The sequence below is a fragment of the Podarcis tiliguerta genome (genome assembly GCF_965153285.1).
Source record: "Podarcis tiliguerta genome assembly, chromosome: 16".
NCBI classification, from domain to species: domain Eukaryota; kingdom Metazoa; phylum Chordata; class Lepidosauria; order Squamata; family Lacertidae; genus Podarcis; species Podarcis tiliguerta.
In genome coordinates this window covers 34,024,256-34,049,750 of record NC_139549.1, presented here as the reverse complement: position 1 = coordinate 34,049,750, position 25,495 = coordinate 34,024,256, and the positions used below count along the sequence as shown (strand labels likewise).

The following is a 25,495-nucleotide window of genomic DNA, read 5'->3' as shown; positions in this document are numbered from 1 at the left end:
TCTTGGCTTCTGGACTCCTGGCTTCTGGACTCTCATTTCTGCTCCCACCCTGCCATCTTGCCCCCAGTCCCAACATCCTCAGCCGGGACTTTGATCGCCCATGGACCGGACCATGACAAGGTGTCTTGGCTCACATGCGTATGATATTTCATCCAGCTTTTCTGGTATGGAGGGCGGGGGGGGGGGGAGGAGAGAGAAAATTAAAGCCCAGAGGGACATTCTCTGGAAGATAAAGTGTAAGGAAGAGTGTGAGACTAAGATAATCCTTGGAGTTTCCTTCCAACTCTATAATTCTAAGACAAGATGCTTTGAAGGTGACTGTTGCTGTTATAGTTATTGCCAATTTGCCTCCAGGCCGGGTTCAATGTCATTTTTTAATTCACAAAGGGTTGTGGTTAACTAAGATGTGCTTGGAGTAGATCCGTTACAACAAATAGACCTAAGTTTATCATGCCCATTAATTTCAAGGGTCTACTCTGAGCAGCGCTAATATAGGATGTGACCCAAAGTACCACCTGCTTCCTTATGCTCCACCTCAGTTGCTGAGAACTTCCAATGGGAAACTTGGTGGTTGCCCACATCCTTGGGGTTCAGTCATCCTTTACCATGGACTGAGTTTTTAATGAGGCACTCTCTGCCCTGTGGAACTCCCTGCCAATAGAACTTGATACCCCTTTTTTAAAAAAACCCTGAACAGTTCAGACAGGACCTTGGAATGTGACACTCCCCCCTTTTAACCAACCTGTCTTTATTGATGTTGCTATTGTTGTTGGATGATTCTGTGTGTGTGTGTGTGTGTGTGTGTGTGTGTGTGCATTGCAGATTATACATAATTCAATAAGACTAACACATCAATAAATAGTGTTATGACTTGGTGGGTGCCAGAATTCTAATCCCTATAATACTAACAGGCTAGTTTCCTCCTGATGTGATCTTAGGGCAGAGCTGTGTGTGATGGGAGAGAAAGGGGGAGAAAGCAGGTTAGAAAGGCAAAGAAAAAAGGATGGCTGATTTCTGCTTAAATCTAAGGGAGAAGACCCTATTGGAGTGTTAATGCTGCAAACCCTTCCATCATAGGCTCAGGCTGTATATATGTGTGAATAAACCACACATCACAAAGACACCACAGTCTCCTCTGTGCCTCATTCTCCAAAGGAAACACTAACCCTGGGTAAGTGCCTAGAACTCTGGGAATTCCACTTGGAGATTGGGGTGGCACACAACAATACCATTGGGCCAAGAGATTGTCAGAAAAATATAGGGCAGCCAGAACCATTTCCCCTCATCGTGTTCCTTTTGTACAAGGCAGGTTCTTGGAGGATGTGGACGGCCCCCTTTGTTTGGCCAACAGGAAAATGGCCAACGTAATTAAAAGCCAGGTGAACTTGTGTCAGCATCTTGCTAAATAGGGCTCTGCACGAAAACCTTACTTGAATCTAATTAAGTGGCTCTTTTCTGTTTCTCTCTTCTCTTCTCTCTCTTTCTGTTTCTCCCCACCCCCGATTTACCAAAGGCCAAATTTGCTGCGGAACGTGCCACAAGCCCATCCAAGATGGATGTTGTGACAGTGACAACAGAGCACCCAGTTGGTTCAGCTGCAACAATTAAAAAGGGAACACACACACACACAATTTTCCTGTAATATTAATGTTCAAGCTGACACCCGCAGTCCAAACCAATAACATGTACAGCTAAACTTCAGGTAATTGTTTGGTGGGTGATAAGGTCAGAATTATTTATGCATGAACGCATGAGTGACAATTCATTAATGCCGTTCCAATTTGGAAGACACATCAGAAAGGGCTAAAATGGCATTGTGGGAGGAGGGTTATGTGGGGAGGGGGACCATCTGGGATTTAAATGATATCTGATTTTCATTAAAAAGTAAGGAATAGCAATAGAAGCATGATCAGAAGAGATTTTCTTTTAAAACCTCAAGGCACACGGAATAAAATAATCATCATCGTCTTTGAATGGTTAGGGCAAAATGCAGAGGAATGGTTTAGAATGAAAAAATAATAATAATTAAAGAGATGATTCAAAATTCAAGCCTAGAAATATGAATATATGGGCAGAAATCCCTATGGGTCCTGAGAAGATTAAAACTGTGTATTTAATACTGAGTCAAAGTTTAAAGGATTGGATGTGGCCATGACTAAAGACGTGAATTGCACAGGGTGCAGAAGAGCAGTGGCGTCACAACGGGGGGGGGGGGGGGGAGGACAGGGGTGGTGGTGGCCCCCGGGCACCATGTCTGGGGGGGGGTGACAAGAAGGCACCCCGCGGGGCTCGTGGTTGCGCGAGCAGCCATTGCGCAGCCGCATGTGGAGGATCCTCTGTTCGCGGCTGTAGCCGTGAGCAGAGGATCCAGGCGCCGGAGGCAAACCACTATGTATAGTTCATGTGCAGCGTTGCACGCATGTGCTGTACATAATGATGGTGCACATGCGCTGTACATAGCAGTTTGCCGCTGGCGCCGCTCGAGCGCCGTACGGACAGCGGTGGGATCCCTCTGTCGCCACTACAACTGCAAACGGAGGATTCTGTTCATGGCTGCAGCCACAAGCAGAGGATCCCACCACTGTCCGTATGGCGCTGGAGCGGCGCCGCTGGCAAACCGCTATGTACAGCGCATGTGCGGCATCGCTTTGTAGGGTGCATGCGTCTTACGTAGCGATGCCACACATGCGCCCTACATAGGGATGCCCTGCCCTGGGTGTCACTATGCCTTTGTTTGCCCCTGCAGAAGAGAGATGGATTGACAGCCTTGGGATTGGTGGGATATGGGAGAAGGTGAATACATAGTATCATAGAGTTGGGAAGGTCCTGGTAGGCCACCCAGTGCAACTTCCTGTTCAATGCAGGAAAACCAGAGTTAGCACCCCCAACAGGTGGCTGTCCAACCTCTGCTATAAGACATCGATCCCACCACCCTTCTAGGCAGTGGAGGCTGGTCCATTCAGGGAGATGGAGTGCTGCGTTAGCAAACTCAGTCTATCCCTCAGCTGGAGCCCCACATGCCTTAAAAAGAAAATGTGTATAAAATCCATGAATGCATGTTAATTGTGAGCTGGAAGTACAAAGTGTATATGTGTAAGTTGTTGGCAGAGGAATAGCTGAAATGTTTTGACTGCACATGGAAACAGCACAACTATGCATCCCATTAGCATTTTCTTTGCACAGAAAATGTGTCATACAGTTCCTGTAACATAAAAATCCATTTAATATATCAAATGGTTGTTGGGGTTTTTTTGCTTGCTTCTTTTTTTTGCAAGAGACGAACTGAAAACCAGTGTGGTGGAATTAATAACACAGGCACACACACGATTTTATTGCGGTCCATCGACCCAAAATACGCAGTACAACAATAGTATATGGAAATATTAAGGTGTAGGATATAGACTCAGGACACCTTGGTTCAAATCTCCGCAGAACTATGAGGCTCAAGCTTATGCAGAGCATCTCAATAGGCTTGAAGAAAGAATGCCCAATGCCCAGGGCTGGCATCAAGGGTTGGCATGCCTGTGTATCTGCTGAGGACCCGCTCCTCAGTGTGGGCCACTGACAAGAGCTCTTTAGATCTGCTGCAGTGAGGGGGAAGATTCACTGAGGGTGGGGTCACAGAGGGTCTCTTGTCAAAGGGCCCTCCCAAACTTGGAAGCAATACTGACCACACCTCTCCACCCTGCCCCCGGACCCCCTGGTGCCTAGAAACACAGGAAGGGATGTAGGAAGTGGCCTCATACTGAATCAGAACACTGGGTCCGTCTAACTCAATGCAGTGGTACCTTGGGTTAAGTACTTAATTCGTTCCGCAGGTCCGTTCTTAACCTGAAATTGTTCTTAACCTGAAGGACCACTTTAACTAATGGGTCTTCCCGCGGCCGTCGCGCCACCAGAGCATGATTTCTGTTCTCATCCTGAAGCAAAGTTCTTAACCCAAGGTACTATTTATGGGTTAGCGGAGTCTGTAACCTGAAGTGTATGTAACCTGAAGCGTATGTAAGCCGAGGTACCACTGTATTGCCTACTCTGACTGGCATTGATTCTCCATCTGTGCAACTTGTGCAACGGAGGGCAACCAAGATGATCAAGGATCTGGAAACTAAGCCTTATGAGGAGCTCTTGAAGGAGCTGGGTATGTTTAGCCTGGAAAAGAGGAGGCTGAGAGGAGATATGATAGCCATCTTCAAATATCTTAAAGGTTGTCACATGGAAGAGGGAATAATTTTGATTTCTCCTGCTTTGGAGGGTAGGACTCGAACCAATGGCTTCAAGTTGCAAGAAGGGAAATTCAGACGAAACATACAGAAAAACTTTCTGACAGTAAGAGTTGTTTGACAGTGGAACGGTTTCCCTTGGGAGGTTGTGGACTCTTCTTCCTTGGAGGTTTTTAAGCAGAGATTGAATGTTCATCTGCCAGAGGTGTTTTAGTTGAGATTCCTGCATTGCAGAGGGCTGGACTAGATGACCCCTGGGGTCCCTTCTAACTTTAATTCTATGATTCTAGAGTTTCCGACAAGGAGTCTTTTTCAGCCCTGTCTGGAGACGCCAGGGAATGAATCTGGGACTTTCTGCATGCAAAACAGATGGTCTTCCACCCTTCCCGTCCCTTCCCTGAAATGTATCTCATCATTTGTAATCTAGTTGTACTTATGGATGGGCAAATATGTCAGTTATGTTCACTCTCAGATGAATATTTTTCAAGTCTTACATTCACTTCTCCACATTTCCACACAAGTTTGTAATGTCTTTTTAAAAAGCCCTCATGAAAACTCACCAGCGTTTTAGTGAGAACGTATCCTAGTATACTGTCAGTCTTTGGGGAATCAGCTCCCTCCCACAGGACAGCCCAGAATCAGAGAAACGATAAGAGTTATTACCAAGCAATTTATTCAATAATTCACAGAGAACGACGAAGGAATGCAGCCTTTCCTAAAATGGTATTTCTCTAACTGAGCTCCTTTCCCCCTCCTTTCCTAGCAACAGCACTTCCCCTTATGGCGGCTGCCAGGGGCTCATAGTCTCTGAGTCCTTTGCTCTTCCACTTTCAATGCATGCCCGGTTCTGGGAGAAGGAGGGTTAGAAATGCTCTCCAGTGATAATGTGTCAGCTGGCTGCTCTGCCTCTGTCTCCCCCTTCTCTTCTCCCAACACCTCCCAGCTCTTCTGTTCTCTTCTGAGCTGTGATCTTCCTCAAACCACTGCTGTAATTCAGTACTGCCTTCCTCTTCTCTGGGAAGCTCAGGAGGAGGTTCCTCCTCAGTCCTGTCCCCCTCAGTTCAGTCCCTGACATGTACACATGTTCCCCTCTTTATTTTCAACTTTCTTGGGCACATGAAACTAACCACAATTACCTTGAATTTCTGTTTAACCCTCAAGAAAGAAGGGCATTTTCGCTGGCCAGGTTTAATCCAGGTTCAACCTTCTTTGGGGAAGGTTCTCAGGCAGGGTGGAAGGAGAAAGAACTTGCCCGTGTGAAGACCACCTGGTGGAAACCCTTACACATATGGTTTTTAATTGTCAACTATACGCTGATCTCCGCCAGCAATTTCTAGATCAACTCTGTATCCCCAAATGGAAACCAGAGTCGGAGGTCATACATTTTCTATTACTGGGGAATGATCAGGAGCTCACCAAGTTGGTGGCTAAATATCTCTATTTGGTTTTTTGTCGTTGAAATACACTGCAGACGTCTGATTTCCCTGGAGACCTAGAGCTGTGACGATAGACTGCCCTGCCTCCTTTCTTTTAGCAAATGTTTTGGGCCACAGGGGAAGTGGTAATTTTGCATTGATTTGTTTTGGATGTTTGTATGTGATGCCAATAAAAAGATTTGATGATGATGATGATGATATACACATATTTGTATGCCATTCCCCCTAATAACATGCATTTTTATGTCTTGCTACTACTCAGCAGAGATTGGGGTGGCGCTGTGGGTTAAACCACAGAACCTAGGACTTGCCGATCAGAAGGTCGGCGGTTCAAATCCCCATGACGGGGTGAGCTCCCGTTGCTCAGTCCCAGCTCCTGCCAACCTAGCAGTTCGAAAGCACGTCAAAGTGCAAGTAGATGAATAGGTACCACTCTGGCGGGAAGGTAAACGGCATTTCCGTGTGCTGCTCTGGTTTGCCAGAAGCGGCTTAGTCATGCTGGCCACATGACCCGGAAGCTGTATGCCGGCTCCCTCGGCCAATAAAGCGAGATGAGCACCGCAACCCCAGAGTCGGCCACGACTGGACCTAATGGTCAGGGGTCCCTTAACCTTTTTACCACTCAGGAGAGATTGGGGTTTGGCGGGCCACTTCTTTAACATAACATTAAGGGTGTTCCCCCCTCATAACATGAGAACTCGTGGGCATTCAATGAAGCTGAATGTTGGAGGATTCAGGGCAGAGAAAAGAAAAATAATTAAACTGTGGAACTCACTCCCACAGGAGGCAACTTGGATGGCATTAAAAGAGGGTTGGACAAACTCATGGAGGATAAAGCTATCAACAGCTACTAGTCACAATAGCTGAGCTCTGCCTCCATGCAAATTTTGGAGGCATGCAAATTGCAAAGGATGGCGGTGCTTCAGTTCAGGTATCGGTTCAAGAAGTATGAATCAGGTAGTTTCTCCTTAAAATGCAAACAAAATCAAATTTGCCACGGAAGAAATGTAATAACATATGATCTCATCTACCTGGGAGGACATGCCGTGACACGGGTAGAGAATGGCTTTGTCATCGTCTTCTGCACCCTGGTCCAAACAGAAGCCACTGGCTTTGCTGTTGCGAACCTGAAATCAACATCAGGGGAGGAGGGAGGGGAAAAGAGAAATTTAACCAATATTGTGATGTTCTGATGGATGTCTTATATGATCCTAGCTCTGGGATGGGGAACTTCCAGGTGATGATGGATTCCAACAATCACCAACCCTGGCCAGAATAGGGTGATGGGAATTGAAGTGCAACAAAATCAGGAACAGTGAATGCTGCTTCATTTGAGCAAATGGGGTACTGGTCCACCAACCAATGTGTGCCTTCAGCCAGCCCTCCCACCTGCCTTCTCACTTAAAACCAATCCAGGGGCTGGCAATGCCTGTCAGCTTCTTCTTCTTTGGTCTCAACATTGCCCTTCTATTCTAGAACAGAACAAGGAGGAGCATGGGGCTAGAACTACCATTAGTTGGCTCCACATCTCATGGGTTCTGGCTCCACCTACTGTTGAGCTCCCAGCCTTCTACCTTACCAGTCTCGGTGATTACCAACCAACACTTATCTGGAGGGTACCATATAAGTTGGCCTTGGTGTAGGGGAATTCTCTAACCCAAAGCCTTAGTGGAGGGCAGGGGGTCGGTCCTGGTTCGAGCACCTACATCTCCCAGCCGTCTTATGTGTTTTCACAAATCTCCACAGAAAGCTTGCAATATCTTGAGAAGCAGAGTTTCAGGCAGGGGACATTCCTATCCCTGGCTGGGGATGTCCGGGGTTGAACCTAGAACCTTCTGAGTGCAAAACAGATGCTCTACCACTGAGCCACAGCCCTTCCCTGTTCTGGAGCAGCTTAAACTTGTTTTTAAGCAAAGTAAATAGGATGCTAACCACCAGGGAGCTTCTGTGAGGGAAGAAAAACACATTCATTCACTTCTCCTGACACCCCATTAATCCTTCTTTTGCGTATCAGTTAGGGGCTGTGTAGCCAACTTGTTCTTCTGCGAAAGCAGACACGAATTGTCCTTACAGGCAGAACACACACATATATTCTGATGACTTGGACTAGACATTTATTTGCGAAGTACGGCATGAAAGATGATGAATTAGGAATACGCATCGTAAACAGCCCAGTCCCAACCTGCTCTGAATAACCCTGATGAGAAATCTGGATCCCATCTATTGGTTGAAATCCATCACACTCCCTGATTGCCACCTAAAGATAAGCACGAGATCCCTCTACAGAGGAATGTCAGAGGAGACTTGCTGGTTCAGACCAATGATTCATCTGGTCCAGCATCTTGCTTGCCATCATGGACAACCACATGCTTCTAGGAAGCCAGCAAGCAGTGCCTAAAGGACACTTGCCTTCGATGTAGTGATGGGCACAAACTTGGAACTTGCTTCCACAAAGGGCAGGGGTGGCCACCAACTTGGATGGCTTTAAAAGAGGACTAGACACATTCCTATTTGACTGTCTATTAGTCACCACAGCGCTGAGAGACCCCTGTTCCCCCTCACAGGGCTACAATTCCCAGAGTGGTTTTACAATCAATCCCTCTTCTCAGAGAACTTTGGGAATTGTTTCTCTGGGAGTTGACTAGGGGTTCTCTCAGCAACCTTAATGAACTACACTTCCCACAAGGCTTTGTGAAGAAGTCACGGCTATTTAAAGTGATACAATACTTCTTCAAATGTACAGTGCAGATGGGGTCTATGTTCAGCTATGGAGAGGTACCCTGTGGAACGCCCTCCCACCAGATGTCAAAGAGAAGAACAACTACCAGACTTCTAGAAGACATCTGAAGGCAGCCCTGTTTAGGGAAGCTTTTAATGTTTAACAGACCACTGTATTTTAATACTTTGATGGAAGCCTCCCAGAGTGGCTGAAGAAACCCAGCCAGATGGGCAGGGTATAAATAAATTATTATTATTATTATTATTACAGTGGTGCCCCGCAAGACGAATGCCTCGCAAGACGGAAAACCCGCTAGACGAAAGGGTTTTCCATTTTGGAGGTGCTTCGCAGGACGAATTTCTCTATGGGCTCGCTTCGCAAGACGAAAATGTCTTGCGATTCCTGAGGTTTTTTCCCCGCTCCCCACCCCCTTTTTCTAAGGCACTAAGCTGCTAATAGCCTTTTAGCAGCTAATCCCTTAAGCCTTTAATAGCCGCTAATAGCCGCTAAACCGCTAATAGCGCTAATCCGCTAATGGGCTTGCTTCGCAAGACGAAAAAACCGCTGGACGAAGAGACTCACGGAACGGATTCTTTTCGTCTTGCGAGGCACCACATTATTATTATTATTATTATTATTTATTATTATTATCATTATCATTATGCCTCTTCCAGGAAACTGTGGAGTTTGGGGGGGGGCAGGGTCTCCTAACCAGTTTCCTCACCTTTAAAAAACTTTTGCTGGGGAAAGCCATGGCATCCTTGAAGCTTTCCACCCCCTTCTGCTCTGAGCCACAATATAAATATTGTCTGACAGCACAGCATGCCACAAGGCCACCCAACCTGCCTTCCCAAGCTGCTGCCAATTAAAGAATGCCAACTGTTAAGCGGTAGCAGAGTCAGTTTACAACAAGCGTGCTACCCAGGTATAAGGCGACGACAGGCATTTTACAACTCATCCTTTAAAAAAAAAAGTGACTTCAGTTGGGAGGAAATATATTTTTACAACCCTTTCAATATGTTTTATGTCCCCCTCAACATATTTAGTTCCTTCAGCCTCTGGAGTCTCAGTCTGGAGACTGGAGATTGTCAAATAAGCCACAAAGCTGTGGGCCAGCAATGAGAAATTCATTCGTAATTTATTCTGAAATCTTACTACCTGTGATATAGTCCAAACCAGTACATAGATTACATAGAATTTCATAGAGTTGGAAGGGGGCCACAAGGGTCATCTAATCTAACCCCCTGTGATGCAGGAATCTTTTACCCAACATGGCGCTTGAACCCACAATCCTGAGATGAAGAGTCTCATGCTCTACTGACTGAACATCTCTGATCCAAATCTGACACAAGCTCATGAGCCTGCCTTAAGGAAACCATTTCAATCTCTGCCTTGCCACCCTGTTCCACCTGCAATATGGGATTTGAAATATTGTCCTACTTGCATCCCTGCTCAGCTTTTTAAACACTCTTCCCTCCCCTCCTGGGAGAGGTGATCCCTGGTTCTTTCTTATCAGATACTGCAAGGTTCTCAGGTAGGCCCCTTCAGGGGCAGAGGAAGGGGGGCGGTGGGGGCAGGCCACTCCGGGTGTCACCACTGAGGAGGGTGACAAAATAGTGGGTGGCGCTCACCGCGGCAGCGTGCCCGAGCAACACATCTCTCCTTGGAGTGATGTGGTGGCTTGGGTGCCCACAGCATAGCTGTCAACCGTCCCTTATTTGGCGGGAAAGTCCCTTATCCCAGCGCCATGTCCCACTGCTGTCCCTTATTGATGATGTCCCTTAAATTTCCTGGGTTTCAAAGGAAGCAGCTCTTCTACCTCCCTCCCTGCCGGCCAGGAAGGAGGGAGGCTCCAACTGTGTTGCTTGGCTGCGTTGCTCACCCAATAAGAAGTCTAAGAACGACTGGGGGGTGGAGCCTGCATGCCTTGTGCTGATCAAATCGGCTGCGTTGCCTGGGGACTCACCTTTGCTCAGCGCTTCCCAGCGGAGAGGTGACGGTGGTTTCCCTTGCTACATCCCCTTTGCCGGGTTGCTGTGCTGTGGGAACCACCACTTGAGGCTTCATTTGGCTGCTGGCTGGGCTTTCTGCCTTTGGCTCGGAGGGGCTCAGAAGCTGAACATACCTGTGCTCTGAAAATCCTTTATTTTGGCTGCTGATCCCTTATTTTCGAGGCTGCTGGTCCCTTATTTTCAGATCTGTAAGTTGACAGCTATGGCCCACAGGCTCCACGCTGCCCCAAAAGGTCTGCCCTCCGCTTCCCCCTCAGCTGTAGGGCAGCTGTGTGGGAAGAGGCAGGCAGGCTCTTCGAAGGCCCTGCAGAACGTCCTGCCCAGGCTTGCCCGCCCTGTGGGTGCCTGGCCCCGCCCCTGGGCACAGGGCACGAACACCGCCACAGGTGCCCAATCAGCTTGCTCCACCACTGGGCCCCTTAAGGACCTCTTTTGCCTATGAAGAGGCTTGGAGGAAGATACCTGAGAGCCTCACTTAGAGAAAGAGCGGGCAGCATTTTCCATACTCCGAAACGAAGGATTGATTTCTAAACCACTCTGAAAATTATGAGAGGAACAGGATTCTTACGGGGAAACCCATGGCTATTTAAAGTGATGCAATGCAGATTTAAATGTTTAGTGCAGATGGAGCCTAACTTAGCAAACCATGTTATGCAACCCATTAACTTTAGTAGCCATTGGCGACTTGGTGGAACACTCTGTCACAAGAGACCAGGGCCCTGCGGGACTTGACATCTTTCCACAGGGCCTGCAAGACAGAGCTGTTCCGCCTGGCCTTTGGTTTGGACTCAGTCTGACCCTTATGTTTTCCTCCCCTTATGGTTTAGATCTATGGGCTACTATTAAAATGAGGCTGCATTTTAAATTATATTTTAACCTGTATTTTAAATTGGTTTTTTATTTATTTTATTTTTTATTGTAATTTTACTGGTGTTAGCCAACCTGAGCCTGGCTCTGGCCAGGGAGGGTGGGGTATAAATAAAAAAATATTATTATTATTATGCATGAGACTAGTCATGAGGAAGGGGACACACATACAGGCACCTGCCCAAATCAAGGCCTGGCTGAGAGCCCTGAAAGAGCAAAACCTCCAGATCTTAGATGAGCTTCACTGCTGAAACAACATCTGTCTTTGGTCCACATTCCAGTACAAAAGCCCTCCCGAACTGGGGAAATGGAACAGTAATGCAGAGATGTGACAGACATTTAGCACCATACATTACCTCCCCGTAAGTGATGGTATTGTTGTAAATTCTCATCTCAGGGTAGACATTCTCCAAGTACCACTTAAAACTTCGGCACTGAAGACGTTGCCGCAAAGCAATTCTTTCGGAAACATCCCCGAAGTCAACTCCGGGGTTCTGCAAAACAAAAAAACCCACAGGCCAACAGGAGCATATAAACACAGAAATCCTATTAGGCCATTTTCCAGTCAATTTCATTATTTGAAAAATGCTCATTATTCATTTTGTTTACAAGCGGATTTCTCCCTGTCTCTCTCTCTCAAACTCCCCTCCCCCTTGCCGTGTAAGTAGCTACTCAGTCTACAACTGTCCTTGAGAACAGGGAATAAATATTAATGAACCTTTGGTAACAGAAAAGAAGATGATCTGAAGTGGGGGTGGAGAAGGAGAATGTCAAAGTTTGGCTACCACAGCATTCAATTTACTGTCTGCAGTCAAGAAACAAGCAGGCAAACTGTACAGAATTAGGTGAAGGATAGATGCCAGTTTGTTAAAAGAATGCCTTGTAAACAGATTTGTACTGAGTTCAAAAAAACGCATGTATATACCTGCATATGTATGCTCCAGTGAGCATATGGCGTTCCCATGTGAGATCATGCTCCCTCGATTCATTTCAGTGGAGAGAGCAGCTCTTTTTGAACTGTATGCATCGTGATACCCCCTCCATTGCAATGAATGGGGGAAGCCCTGGATGAGGGGCTCTAGGGCTAGATCTACATTGCTTTGTAAAAACGCTGTTAAAGGCTATTTTTAAAAAGTTATACTATATAGCTCTCAATGCAATTTCCCATTGTGGACGGGTTGCTCTGCAGTGCCCTCTGGTGCCACGTTTTTATAATGCATTTTTAAGGTTATAACCGACCAGGGTAGATTCGCCCCAGGTGTGTCTTGTTGGTTCTGTATATTGAAAGAATCATGAAGCATCACAAAGGGGAATGGAGATACTTGGGAGGGAGAGTTTCAGCCCAATATCTCCATTTGCCCCATCATTTATTTGTTGTTGTTGTTGTTGTTGTGCCAGTAATAATTAATTAATTAAATTTGTATACTGCCCTATACCCTACGCCTGTAGATCTCAGGTTGCTTCACAACATAAAATCACAATATAAAAAAACAGAGAATACATAATATTATGTCCTCTATCATAAGGTGTTTGGGCAGGTTACAGCAATTTAAAAAGTTCGGTATTAAAAATAGTGTAAAACAAATTACAGTCAAAGTGGAGCCTGAAAAAATACATCTGTCTCAGGTGTGACAGGCAGGGGAGTCCCACAACCTAGGAGCTGCCACAGAGAATGTCCTTTTCTAGGCCACCCCCTCACAAACTTCTGAGGGAGGTGAAACTACCAAGAGGTAGTGTGGAAGGAAAGACCACCCTCTGGTCTTTCACATATCTGGGGCCAAAGTATCGCTCACTCTTTTTCCAAATCACTCATAACCTCCATGCCTCAATTCACCCCCTGCTTGAGGACCAATGGATAGTTGAACAATTTTAAAGTATTTGAGACTTGTTTTTCACTTGTGTAGGGGTTTCTTTAGGTTGTTATTGATGGTGTTTGTCATAATTTGTTTCAGTATTTCTATTGTGCCTTATGTCACTTTGAATAATTTCCACTAATAATAATGTGCTTTAATTTTGTAGTTTTATGCTGTGAGCTGCCCTTCGGATGAAGGACTACACAATCAATCAATCAATCAATCAATCATAGAATCATAGAGTTGGAAGAGACCACAAGAGCCATCAAGTCCAACCCCCTGCCAAGCAGGAAACACCATCAGAGCACTCCTGACATATGGTTGTCAAGCCTCTGCTTAAAGACCTCCAAAGAAGGAGACTCCACCACACTCTTTGGCAGCAAATTCCACTGTCAAACAGCTCTTACTGTCAGGAAGTTCTTCCTAATGTTTAGGTGGAATCTTCTTTCTTGTAGTTTGGATCCATTGCTCCGTGTCCGCTTCTCTGGAGCAGCAGAAAACAACCTTCCTCCCTCCTCTATGTGACATCCTTTTATATATTTGAACATGGCTATCATGTTCAAATATATATCAATCAAATATATATCAATCAGTCTGTCTCCCATTCCCTCATATTTTTCAGTTTTCTTTTCCAGCTGATCCTCAACACATTTGGCTACTGAACATAGTAATAAAGTAACTACGCTAGTAGGACTGCAGGAAGTTCTGTAAGAAGGACTTTGTGAAATATTGCAAGAAAGACTTTGAGAAGAATTATTAGTTAAGGACAATTAAAAGTAATAGAGAAATTAAGAAATGCAGAACAAGTGATAAAGAACGGGAAATCCTCAGAGGTTGTTGACAGAAGTCTAAAAATATTGTATAAGATAAGAAGTTATGTTAAATGATTGTTGGAATTTATATGCTAAAAAGTTAATATTTGTGTGTGTGTGTGTGTGAACATAGTATTAAAGACTTGGGGTATTTTTTTGTACTTTAGGGTCCCCCAAGTATGCTGATACAGAACCTGCCTCTTGTTTTTCACTGCCCCCATTTTGGCTATTTTTTGTCAGCGCTCAGCACCTGAATTCAATATTAGAGGGAGTGATAGACGGATCAATAGACAATTTAAAAGCCACTGTGAATCCACCATTGCAAAGCAGTTGTGTTCCAAAGGAAAGGAAATGGTGGTTATTTTTGTGATGTTTAAAAACCATTTTCTTTTCTGGAAGGCTGGTTTATGTCTGATAAAGCAATGTGCCTTTATTTTTCTTTCCCTAAAGGCCTGCTTTATAGCTCATTGGAGAAAATGATCATATGAAAGTAATGGAAGAGAAGCAAAGAGCGAAGGTTTTCATCACACTTAAGTGCTTGCCGCAAGGGCCATTTGTAAACATCTCAAGCCTAGTTTTGGTGCAACGCCTGGCACCTGTATCCTGAATCAGACAGGACAACGGAGGGAAAATGATTTTGCCATCACAAGAGAAAGAAGACTCGCGATAAAAAAAATGTTATGGGTAAACAGATTATATCTATTAAAAGATAACAGACTAGGGGATTGGCAAATTAACCAAGTAATACACACCTGGGCAGGTGAATAGCAATAAAGGGAATGGGGATTCAACCTGTCCCATCTACTGGGCAAGTTTACAGACACACACTGTAAATAGCAAGATTTGTTTAGATTCCTGCCATTGGTATGACTTAGACATGCGCAGCGTGGCTCCATTGGCCAACCTTCACCCCAATGTGCATGACCAACCCAACCCAAATTGCCTCATATATTAACACAGGCCTTACTTAAACCTGTTCACCTGCCCAGACAAAATGTCAATAGAGCCAGATTAAGGAAAGCCACTTCCGCCCTTTGGAGGAGGTGGAGTTGGGGGCTTCATGTGCACGGCGGCTGGAGGCCAGCCCCGCACGATTGGGGGATTCCCGGCCGCGCCGTCCCCTGGCCAGCCAATCAGCTGGCTCTGGGGGCGTGGCCTGCCCTATTTAAGGCAGGACACAGCTGGGGATCTCCCTCTTTCCCCCCTGCCAGCTGTTCCTACTTTTCCCACCCTACCGCCCTATAAGGTTTTCTTTTCCTTGACCTTGCTATGACCTTGGTTGGTTGCCGTTGAGGGGCATGGTAGGAATTTTTCCATTTGGCAAATTGGCACCAGCCACTTGGTTTTTGCCTACCTCATAGCAAATCATCACAACTTTCTTGGTATTGGGGGTTAAAGGTAAAGGGACCCCTGACCATTAGGTCCAGTCGTTGCCGTCTCTGGGGTTGCGGTGCTCATCTCGCTTTACTGGCCAAGGGAGCCGGCGTACAGCTTCCGGGTCATGTGGCCAGCATGACTAAGCCACTTCTGGCAAACCAGAGCAGCACACAGAAATGCCGTTTACCCTCCCACCGGAGTGGTACCTATTTATCTACTTGCACTTTGATGTGCTTTCTAACTGCTAGGTCGGCAGGAACAGGGACCAACCAACAGGAGCTCACCCCATTGTGGGGATTCGAACTGCCGACCTTCTGATCGGCAAGTCCTAGGCTCTGTGGTTTAACCCACAGTACCACCCGGTATTGTTCTGTAGATGGAAGAGGGGAGGTAGTGCCATCACCTGCCCTGCATATTGAAGGGTAGTCCGATAAAGGATTCCAGGGGGCGTGGCCCTGTCTGAAGCCTAGGGAGGTGAGGGCCTAAGGCATGCCCCCTATTGGTGACTCCAAGGGAGTTCCTAGTTGATGGGCATCAGCAGGACTCCCCCTACTGGTGGTTAACCCTTCCTGGACTTCAAGCAGATGGGCTGAAGTTGGATATAGTCTGTTAGAACCAATGCCTAAGCCAATACTGCTCATCATCTGTAACCAATAAAGTTGTGGCCTTATTTAGCCCATTAACCTGCATTGTGTCATTATTTCCACTGGGGGGGGACTCACCACCCAATGGCCCTCCGGTCACACAGGTGACGCCCAACAGTGTGGAGAAGACAAAAAAGAGGAGACCCAGAGCCAACCAATGACTCCCTCAAAGACTCCTACTCAGTCCCCAAAGAAAGGGCCACTAGCAATGCCCACACTGCCAAGGGAATGGTGGTGGGTATCAACAGAAGAAGAGAGAAGAGTGTGGGGCAGAGCTGGCTTCAGTCTCTGCCTATTGGGCAACACTGCCCACATGCTCAACCACATTCCTTCCCTGGCTAAACCATCTCTCCCCTTCTCCTTGGGAAGGAGGGTGTGGTAAATCATCACTCCCTTTATGGGGGGATGGCATTCTGAGCATGTGCAGAGTTCCTTTTCTTCATAAGAGCCACTTCACATTTTACCTGACACTCCAGATAATGCTCCACACTGCCGCAGGTTTCCTTGGACTGTACATCAATCAGCCCCAGCGAGCAAGGCCAATGATCAGGGAGGCTGCAGTCCAGCAACATGGGAACCAGAGCTTGGAAAGTTCATTTTTAAAAGGGAGCTAGTTCTAGTTCCACATGGCCCAAGTGATCCTCAGCAAGGGGGCAGCGGCCAGTGGCGTTGCGTGGGTTGTCAGCACCCGGGGCAAGGCAAGTAATTTGCGCCCCCTAACCCGGGGCAAGGCAAGTAATTTGCGCCCCCCGCTGCACTGTCCCTCCCCCAGATAGTCCCTCGCTCTCTCTCCGCACCGCACCGCATGCCTGGCACCCCCCCCACAGTGGGCGGCGACCCGGCGGCTCGGATCGGATTTGCACAGCCAGCACTGCAGTGAGAGAGAGTGAGTGAGCCAGGTAGGGGCAGAGAGCTGCGAGTGCGAGCGCCCCCCCCCAGATGTTGCGCCCGGTGCGGCCAGCCCCTCCTGCACCCCCCACGCTACGCCACTGGCAGCGGCTATGGCAATTACAGGGCAATAGATGCAAGGATGTTGTGCAGAGAAGACTGAATATTCTCAGGTCCCTCATCAAACTACAACTTCCAGGATATGTGTGTGTGTGTGTGTGTGTGTGTGTGTACCAACAACCGTCCACAACTCTACAATGTCTCTTTGAGAGCCTTCTCAGCCTGCCCTTACCGTCATTGGTATGTTCCACGCCATGTAAACATGTGACTTGAAGTCGTCCATCCAGACTTCAGCAGCACGCAGTGCGTTGCGCTTTGCATAGTAGTCAATGTCGTTGTTGTAAGGTTTCTTGGTGCGCTCGATGTGGGCGACTCGGGAGCAAGGCAGCACCTCCATGCTTCCACCACACTGCCAGACCTGGGATGATGCAAAGAACAAAGGGAGGGAGGAATGAACTAAGGTGGCAAGACGGGAGCCGGCGAAGCGGCGTGGTGAAGGCAGTGGAATCTCAGCCAGGGTTTCAAATGTGGGGCTCCAGACCCTTGGCAACCACCCCAGTTCATATCTGATTCCCAGCAATATCCCTTCTCACCAGAATACATGCCTCATTAGTTCTCGAGTGATTTTGCCTGGCTGGATTATGCCCTTGAACTCTGATAATACAGGTAAGCCTGATGATGATGATGATAATAATAGTAATAATAATAGTAATAATAATAGTAGTAATAATAATAATAATAGTAATACTATATTTATACCCTGCCTATCTGGGGCTGGGTTTCCCCAGCCACTCTGGGTGGCTCCCAACAGAATATTAAAAACATGATAACACATCAGACATTAAAAACTTCCCTGAAGGGCTACCTTCAGGTGTCTTCTAAAAGTCAGATAGTTGTTTATTTCTTTGACATCTGGTGGGAGGGCATGCCACAGGGCGGGCGCCACCACTGAGAAGGCCCTGCATGGGGGGTTGTGTTCTGGGTCATGAAATCGCATATAATTGAAAGTTCTGTCCCCACCCCTTTGAGTGATGTCTTTTATGACATTTCCGGGTCACTTCTGGGTTCGATCCTGTGCGCACGATTGCACACATATCAGTTGTGCCTAAAACGGAGATTGCCTGTAAATCTTGCTTGTCTGGATGGAGGATAGAGAGGGGTTGCTGAATGTGTGTAGGAACTAACCTGGTCTACAAAGGAAAAACTCATTTCTTTACCAACTTTCACCCTTGGCTAGTGGTGGCAAGTGGCTCCCAGGAGCTGAAAAGTGTTCCCTTGCCCTGTCTCACAGTATATGAAATGAGAGCCAGTGTGGCGATAGTAGTTAAGAGGGATAGTCTTTTGCAAGCTGGGTTCAAATCCACACTCCACACAACGTTTCCTGGTTGTGTTCTGCAAAGCAGGTTGTGGGCACATGACTGCAGCATCCTCCGGATACATCCTTTCATGCTCTTGCCAACTGTGGGAAACCAAGTCAGGAGGACCAAATACAGCCCTACAGACCTTTCAAACTGGCACTCAGAACAGCGGCAGAGTGTATGCTGAAATTGTATCCTTAAAATGTCTGCTCTAAAGGCAAAACAGGTCACCATTTCAGAAATGTAAGGGGAAACTGTCTCCTAATAAGAAGTTAATCAAGTGTTCAATCGATCCGTCAGCTGTGTGATTTAAATCTTTGAACAAGCTGCTCTTAAGTCCTCATAAATTGGGCAAACAAGTTATTAGTGGAGTAAATCCTCAGGCACATTTCCCCCTTCATGGACAGACTTGCTCCTCATACAGAACATGGCCAGGGCTGTCTTAAGCATATGCAGTGCCGGGGTGCAAAGATCCACCCGGCCCTCCCCCCAGGTTGCCCAGTCTCAGGTGTGCAGGAGGGTGGAGCCAGCCAGCTGCCTCAGCGTCTCGCTGGCTCGGTCGCCCCTGAACTTGCGACACAGAGCTGCTTGCAGCAGAAGAGCCTGCTGCGGCTCTCCAACCGATGGACGGGCTCTCGAGCCCAGACTCTCGGCCTGGTGCCCTTGAAAGCCTGATGCCCGGGTGCCCTGCACTCCAGTACGTATGGTTAAGACAGCCCTGAACAATGCAATAGCATCCTTCAGCTACAGCAGAGCACAATGTGGAATCGCAGAGCTGCAAAACCTTTTTTTTCTATTTAACTTTTTTTTAATTTAACATTTGTAATGCTGGTTACATAGTAAGGGTGATGAGTCTGAATGGGTAATTTGGCACATCAATGGGCACATTTTGACAGGCAAGCAGAAGTATGATCAGCAGAAAAAAAATCATTTAAAAAAATAATTTCATACAGGAAGACGACATTTCAAAGCGTCCAAAGAGAGTCTGTGCATAATAATAACTTGTAGTATTTCCTGACTAACTGTGGATACAACCCACAGGATCTGTCCACCAGGATCTGTCAGGCCCACCCAAGTTAGAAATAACAACAACAACTTGTTTAATTTCTATACCTCTTAATATCTTTAAAATGTCTTTAAGCAGTGTACAAAAAACTGAAGCCACAGCAGGCAACTTAAACAAAATATTATAAAGACACACAGTTACATATAAACGTGTTACACTAATACAAAGGTATTAATATTTATAAATCAATGTCAATTCATTTTCCTTCTGACACACACTCCCTCTCAGCCTCTGGTTTCTTACTCAGGGTCCATACAAACTCTTAGTTCACCTACCAAATCTCACAACAGTAATGAGTTCATGGAAGCTGCAGACATCAGCTTTAACCCACAGCTTTCCAAACTTTTCATGTTGGTGACACACTTTTTCGACATGCATCATTCAGTTTTAGCAGCAAACCGGAGGTTAAACTAGACCCCTTCCAGCCTAGGGAGGAGTGCAGGGAGTGTTTACACACTGCAGCCAACACAGCATTTCACCAGGTCCCAAACTCTCCCCCTGCCAGAAACACACATCTCATTTACCAGCAAGTTCTGCACTGTGACCAGCCACCCCCATCTCCCCCTGCATCCTTCACATCTTTGGTGACAAAGAAAAACTATTTCACAAATGGCCGAACAAAATGCTACACTGCTTTTTCAAATTTATTTTGCTAAACGATATTTATTCCCCCATTGCCATCCCCTAGCAGTTGCATGCTAAATCACCAGCTCCGCAAATTTGCATTTGATTAACGGAAGACATATTGGAGGTGGTGGTGGTGGTGGGCACATAAATCTGGACAGACGTAGGTCCAGAATTTCTGTGGCAAAAGGAATGAGCATCGGGGTGCAGAAAGAAAAGGGTTTGTTTTAATCAGCTGAATGAAAAATGTCAAAAACCAAATAAATGTCAGTGCATTGGCCATGCTCCGGGTTCCACTGCAAACTTAAGAGGAGCTGATCCAAGTTTAAATGGAAAGCTTGCTAGTGTCAGGGACCAGGAGTCAGATCGCTGCCTGATGGGGGTAAGAATTTGGAACATGAAGGGGCGGGGAACATAGGAACAGCTCCAGAAGCACTCTTATCAGATTCGCCTCCAGGACCAGTGCCCTAGAAGAAGAAGAAGAGTTTGGATTTGATATCCCGCCTTTCACTCCCTTTAAGGAGTCTCAAAGCGGCTAACATTCTTCTTTCCCTTCCTCCCCCACAACAAACACTCTGTGAGGTGAGTGGGGCTGAGAGACTTCAAAGAAATGTGACTGGCCCAAGGTCACCCAGCAGCTGCATGTGGAGGAGCAGAGACGCGAACCCGGTCCCCCAGATTAGGAGACTACCGCTCTTAACCACTACACCACACTGGCTCTCTACACCTCTCTCTACACCTACCCCATGGGTGTAGCAGGATTTATGTTGTGGGGTGTGTGTGTGTGTCAGGACACCCAGCTGTCATCACCCTCTGTTTGGCTTTGTCTAGCAGACTTGGAACGAAATGTCTCAACAACAGTTGTTTAGAATTATTTTCTTTTGACTCCAAGAGCTCAGAAAAATCTGTCAAAATCTTCCCACAATTTCTACTTCCAGTTAAGCAGTTTTATTTATGGGGGGGGGGGGGAGGGCAGCTGCCACCTAGCCCATGGCCCTACCCACTGTTGCAGAAGCAGATTACTGGAGAAGGCTGCCCCCCCCTTTAAGTCATCTTGCAGCATAGGTGATGTTAATAATCAGGCTGTACCCGGTGCTGCTGCTACAAAAGGGCTCAGCCATCTTATTATTTATTATTTCATAAAATTTATATACTGCCTGATTGTAAACAAAACAAAACAAAACAAAACAAAACAACAACAACAACAACAACAACAACAACAACACATGGCTTACAAAAAGATAAAACAATCAAATCAAGAAAACACACATATATACCTGAGCCTATGATGGAGGGGTTCCCAGCATTAACACCACAAGAGGGCTTTGCTCCTCCCCCCCCCCCCCGCTGCAGCCTTAGATTCAAACAGAAATCAAACATTGCTCTGTCTCTCTCAGTTCCCAGCTTCCTGCTCTGTTTCTAGCTCACACCACTCCAACTCTCTGCTTTCAACTCTGGCTTTGTCTTTCCAACTACCTGTGAGTTGGGGGAGGTGGCTGTACCCATTTGTCATCTTGCACAGAGTCCATTCATTTGTTCCCTTAATGACCGATTACCTCACCAGGAAGCTGTCCTGGCTGTTCCAATACTGAGAAAGGAGCCAAGGTGTTAGGAGGGTCTTGGCCATACCTCCTACCCCACAACTCATAACAATACATAGCTAGGTGCAGTAATGTCTTTCTTTATTGTAGCAAGGAAAAGCTAGGAAATGCTACAAGGGGGGAGGTTTTTTCCTTTTTTTAAGTGTGTGTGCATATATGCGTTCTTACTAGAAGCAGAAAGTGAGGTACTAACTACAAGGAGCCTCTTCAAGCACCGCTGCCTGTAGCAGCTGTTGAAATGGAGAAGTCAGTACAGGCACACCGAGCCTTCATTACCCTTTCTTCATTAAGACAATAGCATGTGGATTATTTCTTATTTACAAATTAAGGACCATAGCTGATCCTATAAATATCCTGCCTATTTTAATTCTGTTTGCTGCAGTTCATGTCCACGTACTTCTTCAAATGTTATATGAGGCAGATTTATTTCCCTCCCAAGATGGATGGTTATGCAATATGTTGAAACTAAAAAAGCACTAAAGCACTGTGTAAAAGGAAATGGTCCGACTCGTCTATAAATGCAAGAGACAAAATTGTTGTTTACTGAAGATAAATTCTCAGCAGACACCTGGCTTTGGTGGAGAGAGAAAGAAAATATGACTGCCATAGGGTGGAGAATGCTTTTCTTGTCGGACAAAGTGAGTGTTGCTTAGCAGTGGGCACAGATGTGCTCAATGATGCGATGTCTGTAGCCATTGATGTTTCTCCCCTGCTTTGCCCCATCTGCTGTCCTCCATTCAGGGCAAATATATAGATTGGTTGATGATGGGTTACAAGAATCCACCATGAGTTATGATCAATAAGGCCTGGAAAGGAGGCTTTTACTATATAAAACAGTGGGCAGAGAGATCTGAACCATTGATCTGGTCCCCAGTTGGTTTTTCTTTCCTGGGGCAAAATGTCTTCTGTCGTGCAGGGTATTTGATTTGTTTTAAATATGGACAGTGCACTCCCCAGTTCAGAAGTCTCAGAGCAGAGAACAATAAAGGCCATGAAACAGTGACAGTACAGTATTTTTTCATTTTTAAAGCTAAAAAAACAAACAAACCAGCAGGAGAGATTAAAAGAAAACACTACAGCGGACGTCCTGGCATACTCAAAAATTAAGAGACTTTGTTTCTGCTTTTGGTTTGGGATTATAGGAAACTGCCTTATACTGAATTCAGACAATTGGTCCACCTAGTTCAGTATTGTGAATTCTGACAAAATGTCTGAAAAAGGATGCCTATGCATGTACAGCTGTTCATTCACTGGCTTTCAACCAGATCATGTGGGGTTCAATAGCGTCCTGGAAGCCTTTATGCATACAGATGAACATTGTGGTTGGAGCTGATTCTTGAAAAGGCATCTGAATAGGAAAACATTCCTCTGAACTTTCTGATCTAATTGTTTCAATTGCTCTTTTAATTGTTTTAATAGTCATACCTTTAATGGACCTGTTTTACTGCATATTTTCATTAAGGATGCTTTTGTTGTATTGTGCATTTTAATTATATGTGGATACCTTATAATCGATTTTATACTTGCAAATGGTTTAGAAGCCATTTTGCAATGCAAGTGGTATAGAAATGAAATAATAATAATAATAATAATAATAATAATAATAATAATAGGTAAGACTGATGTATGTGGTAGTATTACTTTCCATAATCTGGACACTACTACTGGTTCTTAGTACCCTGGTTGCTGTAATTGAAAACTGATATTTCTCTGCCTTGTCTTTACAGATCTGTTTTCTAGATCTGTGATGTATTGTTTTGCTTTAAATCACTCTGGTACTCTCCGGAGTGAAAGGCAATATAAAACTGCATAATAAAACAAATAATAAATAAAACAAGTGCAGTTGCCTTAATGTTGTTCTTCACTCAGAAGAAGAGGAAGCTACACTTGGAGCAGCCATTGCGCGATGGGTGCCACCATTAACTTCCCGGAAAATATTGCATTTTGCCTTGGGAAGGGGTCTGAAAATTCACTCCAGATTCCGCTGAATCAATTGGCTGGCAACTCTGGGCACTGATTTATCAGGACAATTTGATAATGTATCAGATGTTGGGCTAGCCGAGGACCAAACACTGTGCCAGTAGGGAGAGCAATTTCTGCTGTTAACTCCCAATATAAATATTGTCCTTTTGATGTCAATAAACAAACCTGATGATGGTGGTGGTAGAAACATGAGTGTTGTTGCATTACCTGAACCATGCAGCTGCTAATTAGCCCAATCAACTTGGCAAAGCTTGACTCTTAACAGAGTTGCAGGCAGATCAAGCAACCCCCTGCTGCACACAGTCACCCCAGTGCAGGATTATAGCTTTGAGCAATACTGTTTGCAATTCATAGCATTGTGGCTCTGAAAGGTTAGCTTTGGACCATACCTGCAAGCTTGAGATAGGATGTCTTATATTTCCACTACATGGTACTGGGTTTAATTTTCCCTGGTAGCACATTTCCAATAGCCTAAGGAGACTTCTGATTTGGGTTTTCTTCAAACCGAATATGCAAATTGTGGACACAGAGCACGAAGCATATTGCGTTCAGAAGGGATGGACAATTCCTCTTCAGGGTTTCAGTCTGCTATTTATTGGCCCCTGAAACAGAACATCCCACTCTTCTCCCTTCCCTTTCCCCATTTATCTCCTTCAGGTGTCGCTCAACAGCTTGTCAAAACTAAGCATCCTATTTCTGGTTTGGCAGAAACCTACTTATTTGTTTTTGGAAAGCTGGTGGTGGTGAGGACTTCTTTCCCCCTGGTGTCTCAAGGTAGGGCTGGGAAAACACACAGAACCACAGCCCGCCAGAGTCTACAGTCAACAATACTGGGCTAGATGAACCAATAGCCTAGATCAGCCTTTCTCAACCTTGGGTTCCCAGATGTTGCTGGACTACAACTCCCATCATCCATAGTCAGCAGGGGCAGCAGTCAGGGGTGTTGGGAGTAGTAGTCCAACAACACATGGGAATTCAATATCAATATCAGTGTAAATCCTGAAATCAGTTATCAGTTCCAATGCTTTATATAAAACTCTGTCTGGAACTATGCAAATTCTCTAATACTCATGGAATGTGACACACCTTGACCTGTCTGACCCATTGTATCCCCACTTGGCATCTGATGTATTTCTGACATTTCTCCATCATGACACTGATGTTTGCAAGGTAGTGGATGTCCCACTTCTGCATACATAAAAGACTATGCATACATTTTCCAAGCATTCCTTTTTCTTCACTTGCAGGGAGATTGAACCTTAGTTGCAACCAATAAAGAGACAATCAAAGGCTTAACAACTCGCTTTGCTTTTTCTTTGCCTGTCTGCCTTACCCTTTTTTTCTTAGCTCTGACAAAGGAACCTAGTAACCATTTAGTTGGGTACCTCGGAGGGGGCACAGACATAAGCTAGGCCTCCCTTGTTCTGGTAACATTGTCCAACAACATTTGGAAACCCAAGTTTGAGAAAGGCTGGTCTTGATGGACAAGGCAGCTTCTTGTTAGGGGGAGGGCCATCGTTCTGTGGTAGATCACGTGCCTTGCATATGGAAGGTCCCAGGTTTGATCGCCAGCATCTCCAGGTAGGACTACGAGACACCCTAGTTTGAAATCCTGGAGAACCGCTGACAGTCAGGGTAGACAATATTGAGAGAGATGGGCCCAATGGTTTGACTTGGCATGTGGGTTTCCTATGTTCTTATGAATGGGCAGAGTTCAAAAGACCTTCATCCCAAGCCCAAGGTTCATGTTTAAATCTACCTGATTAGGGATCCCACGTCTTTCATCCACTCACAAATGGAACTCTCTGTACCCAAGAGGCTTTGATAATAAAATAGGTTATGTGGATGGATATGCAAACTCATTTAGATTTATGCTGCTTGCACAACTTATCTCTTACACCACCCTTCATGGAGGCTCCTCCCTCCCTTTTATTCTATTCTTGTTTGAAACAAAAGAACCCACCAAGCAATTATA

The 25,495-nt window shown here is 45.7% G+C and overlaps 1 protein-coding gene across 2 annotated transcripts in view; it reads right to left on the bottom strand.

The window, feature by feature from the left end:
• Nucleotides 1–25,495, bottom strand: part of GALNT9 (polypeptide N-acetylgalactosaminyltransferase 9) — a 197,367-nt gene that overhangs the window by 14,180 nt on the left and 157,692 nt on the right. For both annotated transcript variants that reach the window (XM_083418303.1, XM_083418304.1), the window contains 3 exons: nt 17,121–17,306; nt 11,611–11,748; nt 6,688–6,783 (listed from right to left, as the gene is read on the bottom strand). In XM_083418303.1, coding sequence (XP_083274429.1) covers nt 6,688–6,783; nt 11,611–11,748; nt 17,121–17,306 — 420 coding nt within the window. The remainder of the gene's footprint in view (nt 1–6,687; nt 6,784–11,610; nt 11,749–17,120; nt 17,307–25,495) is intronic.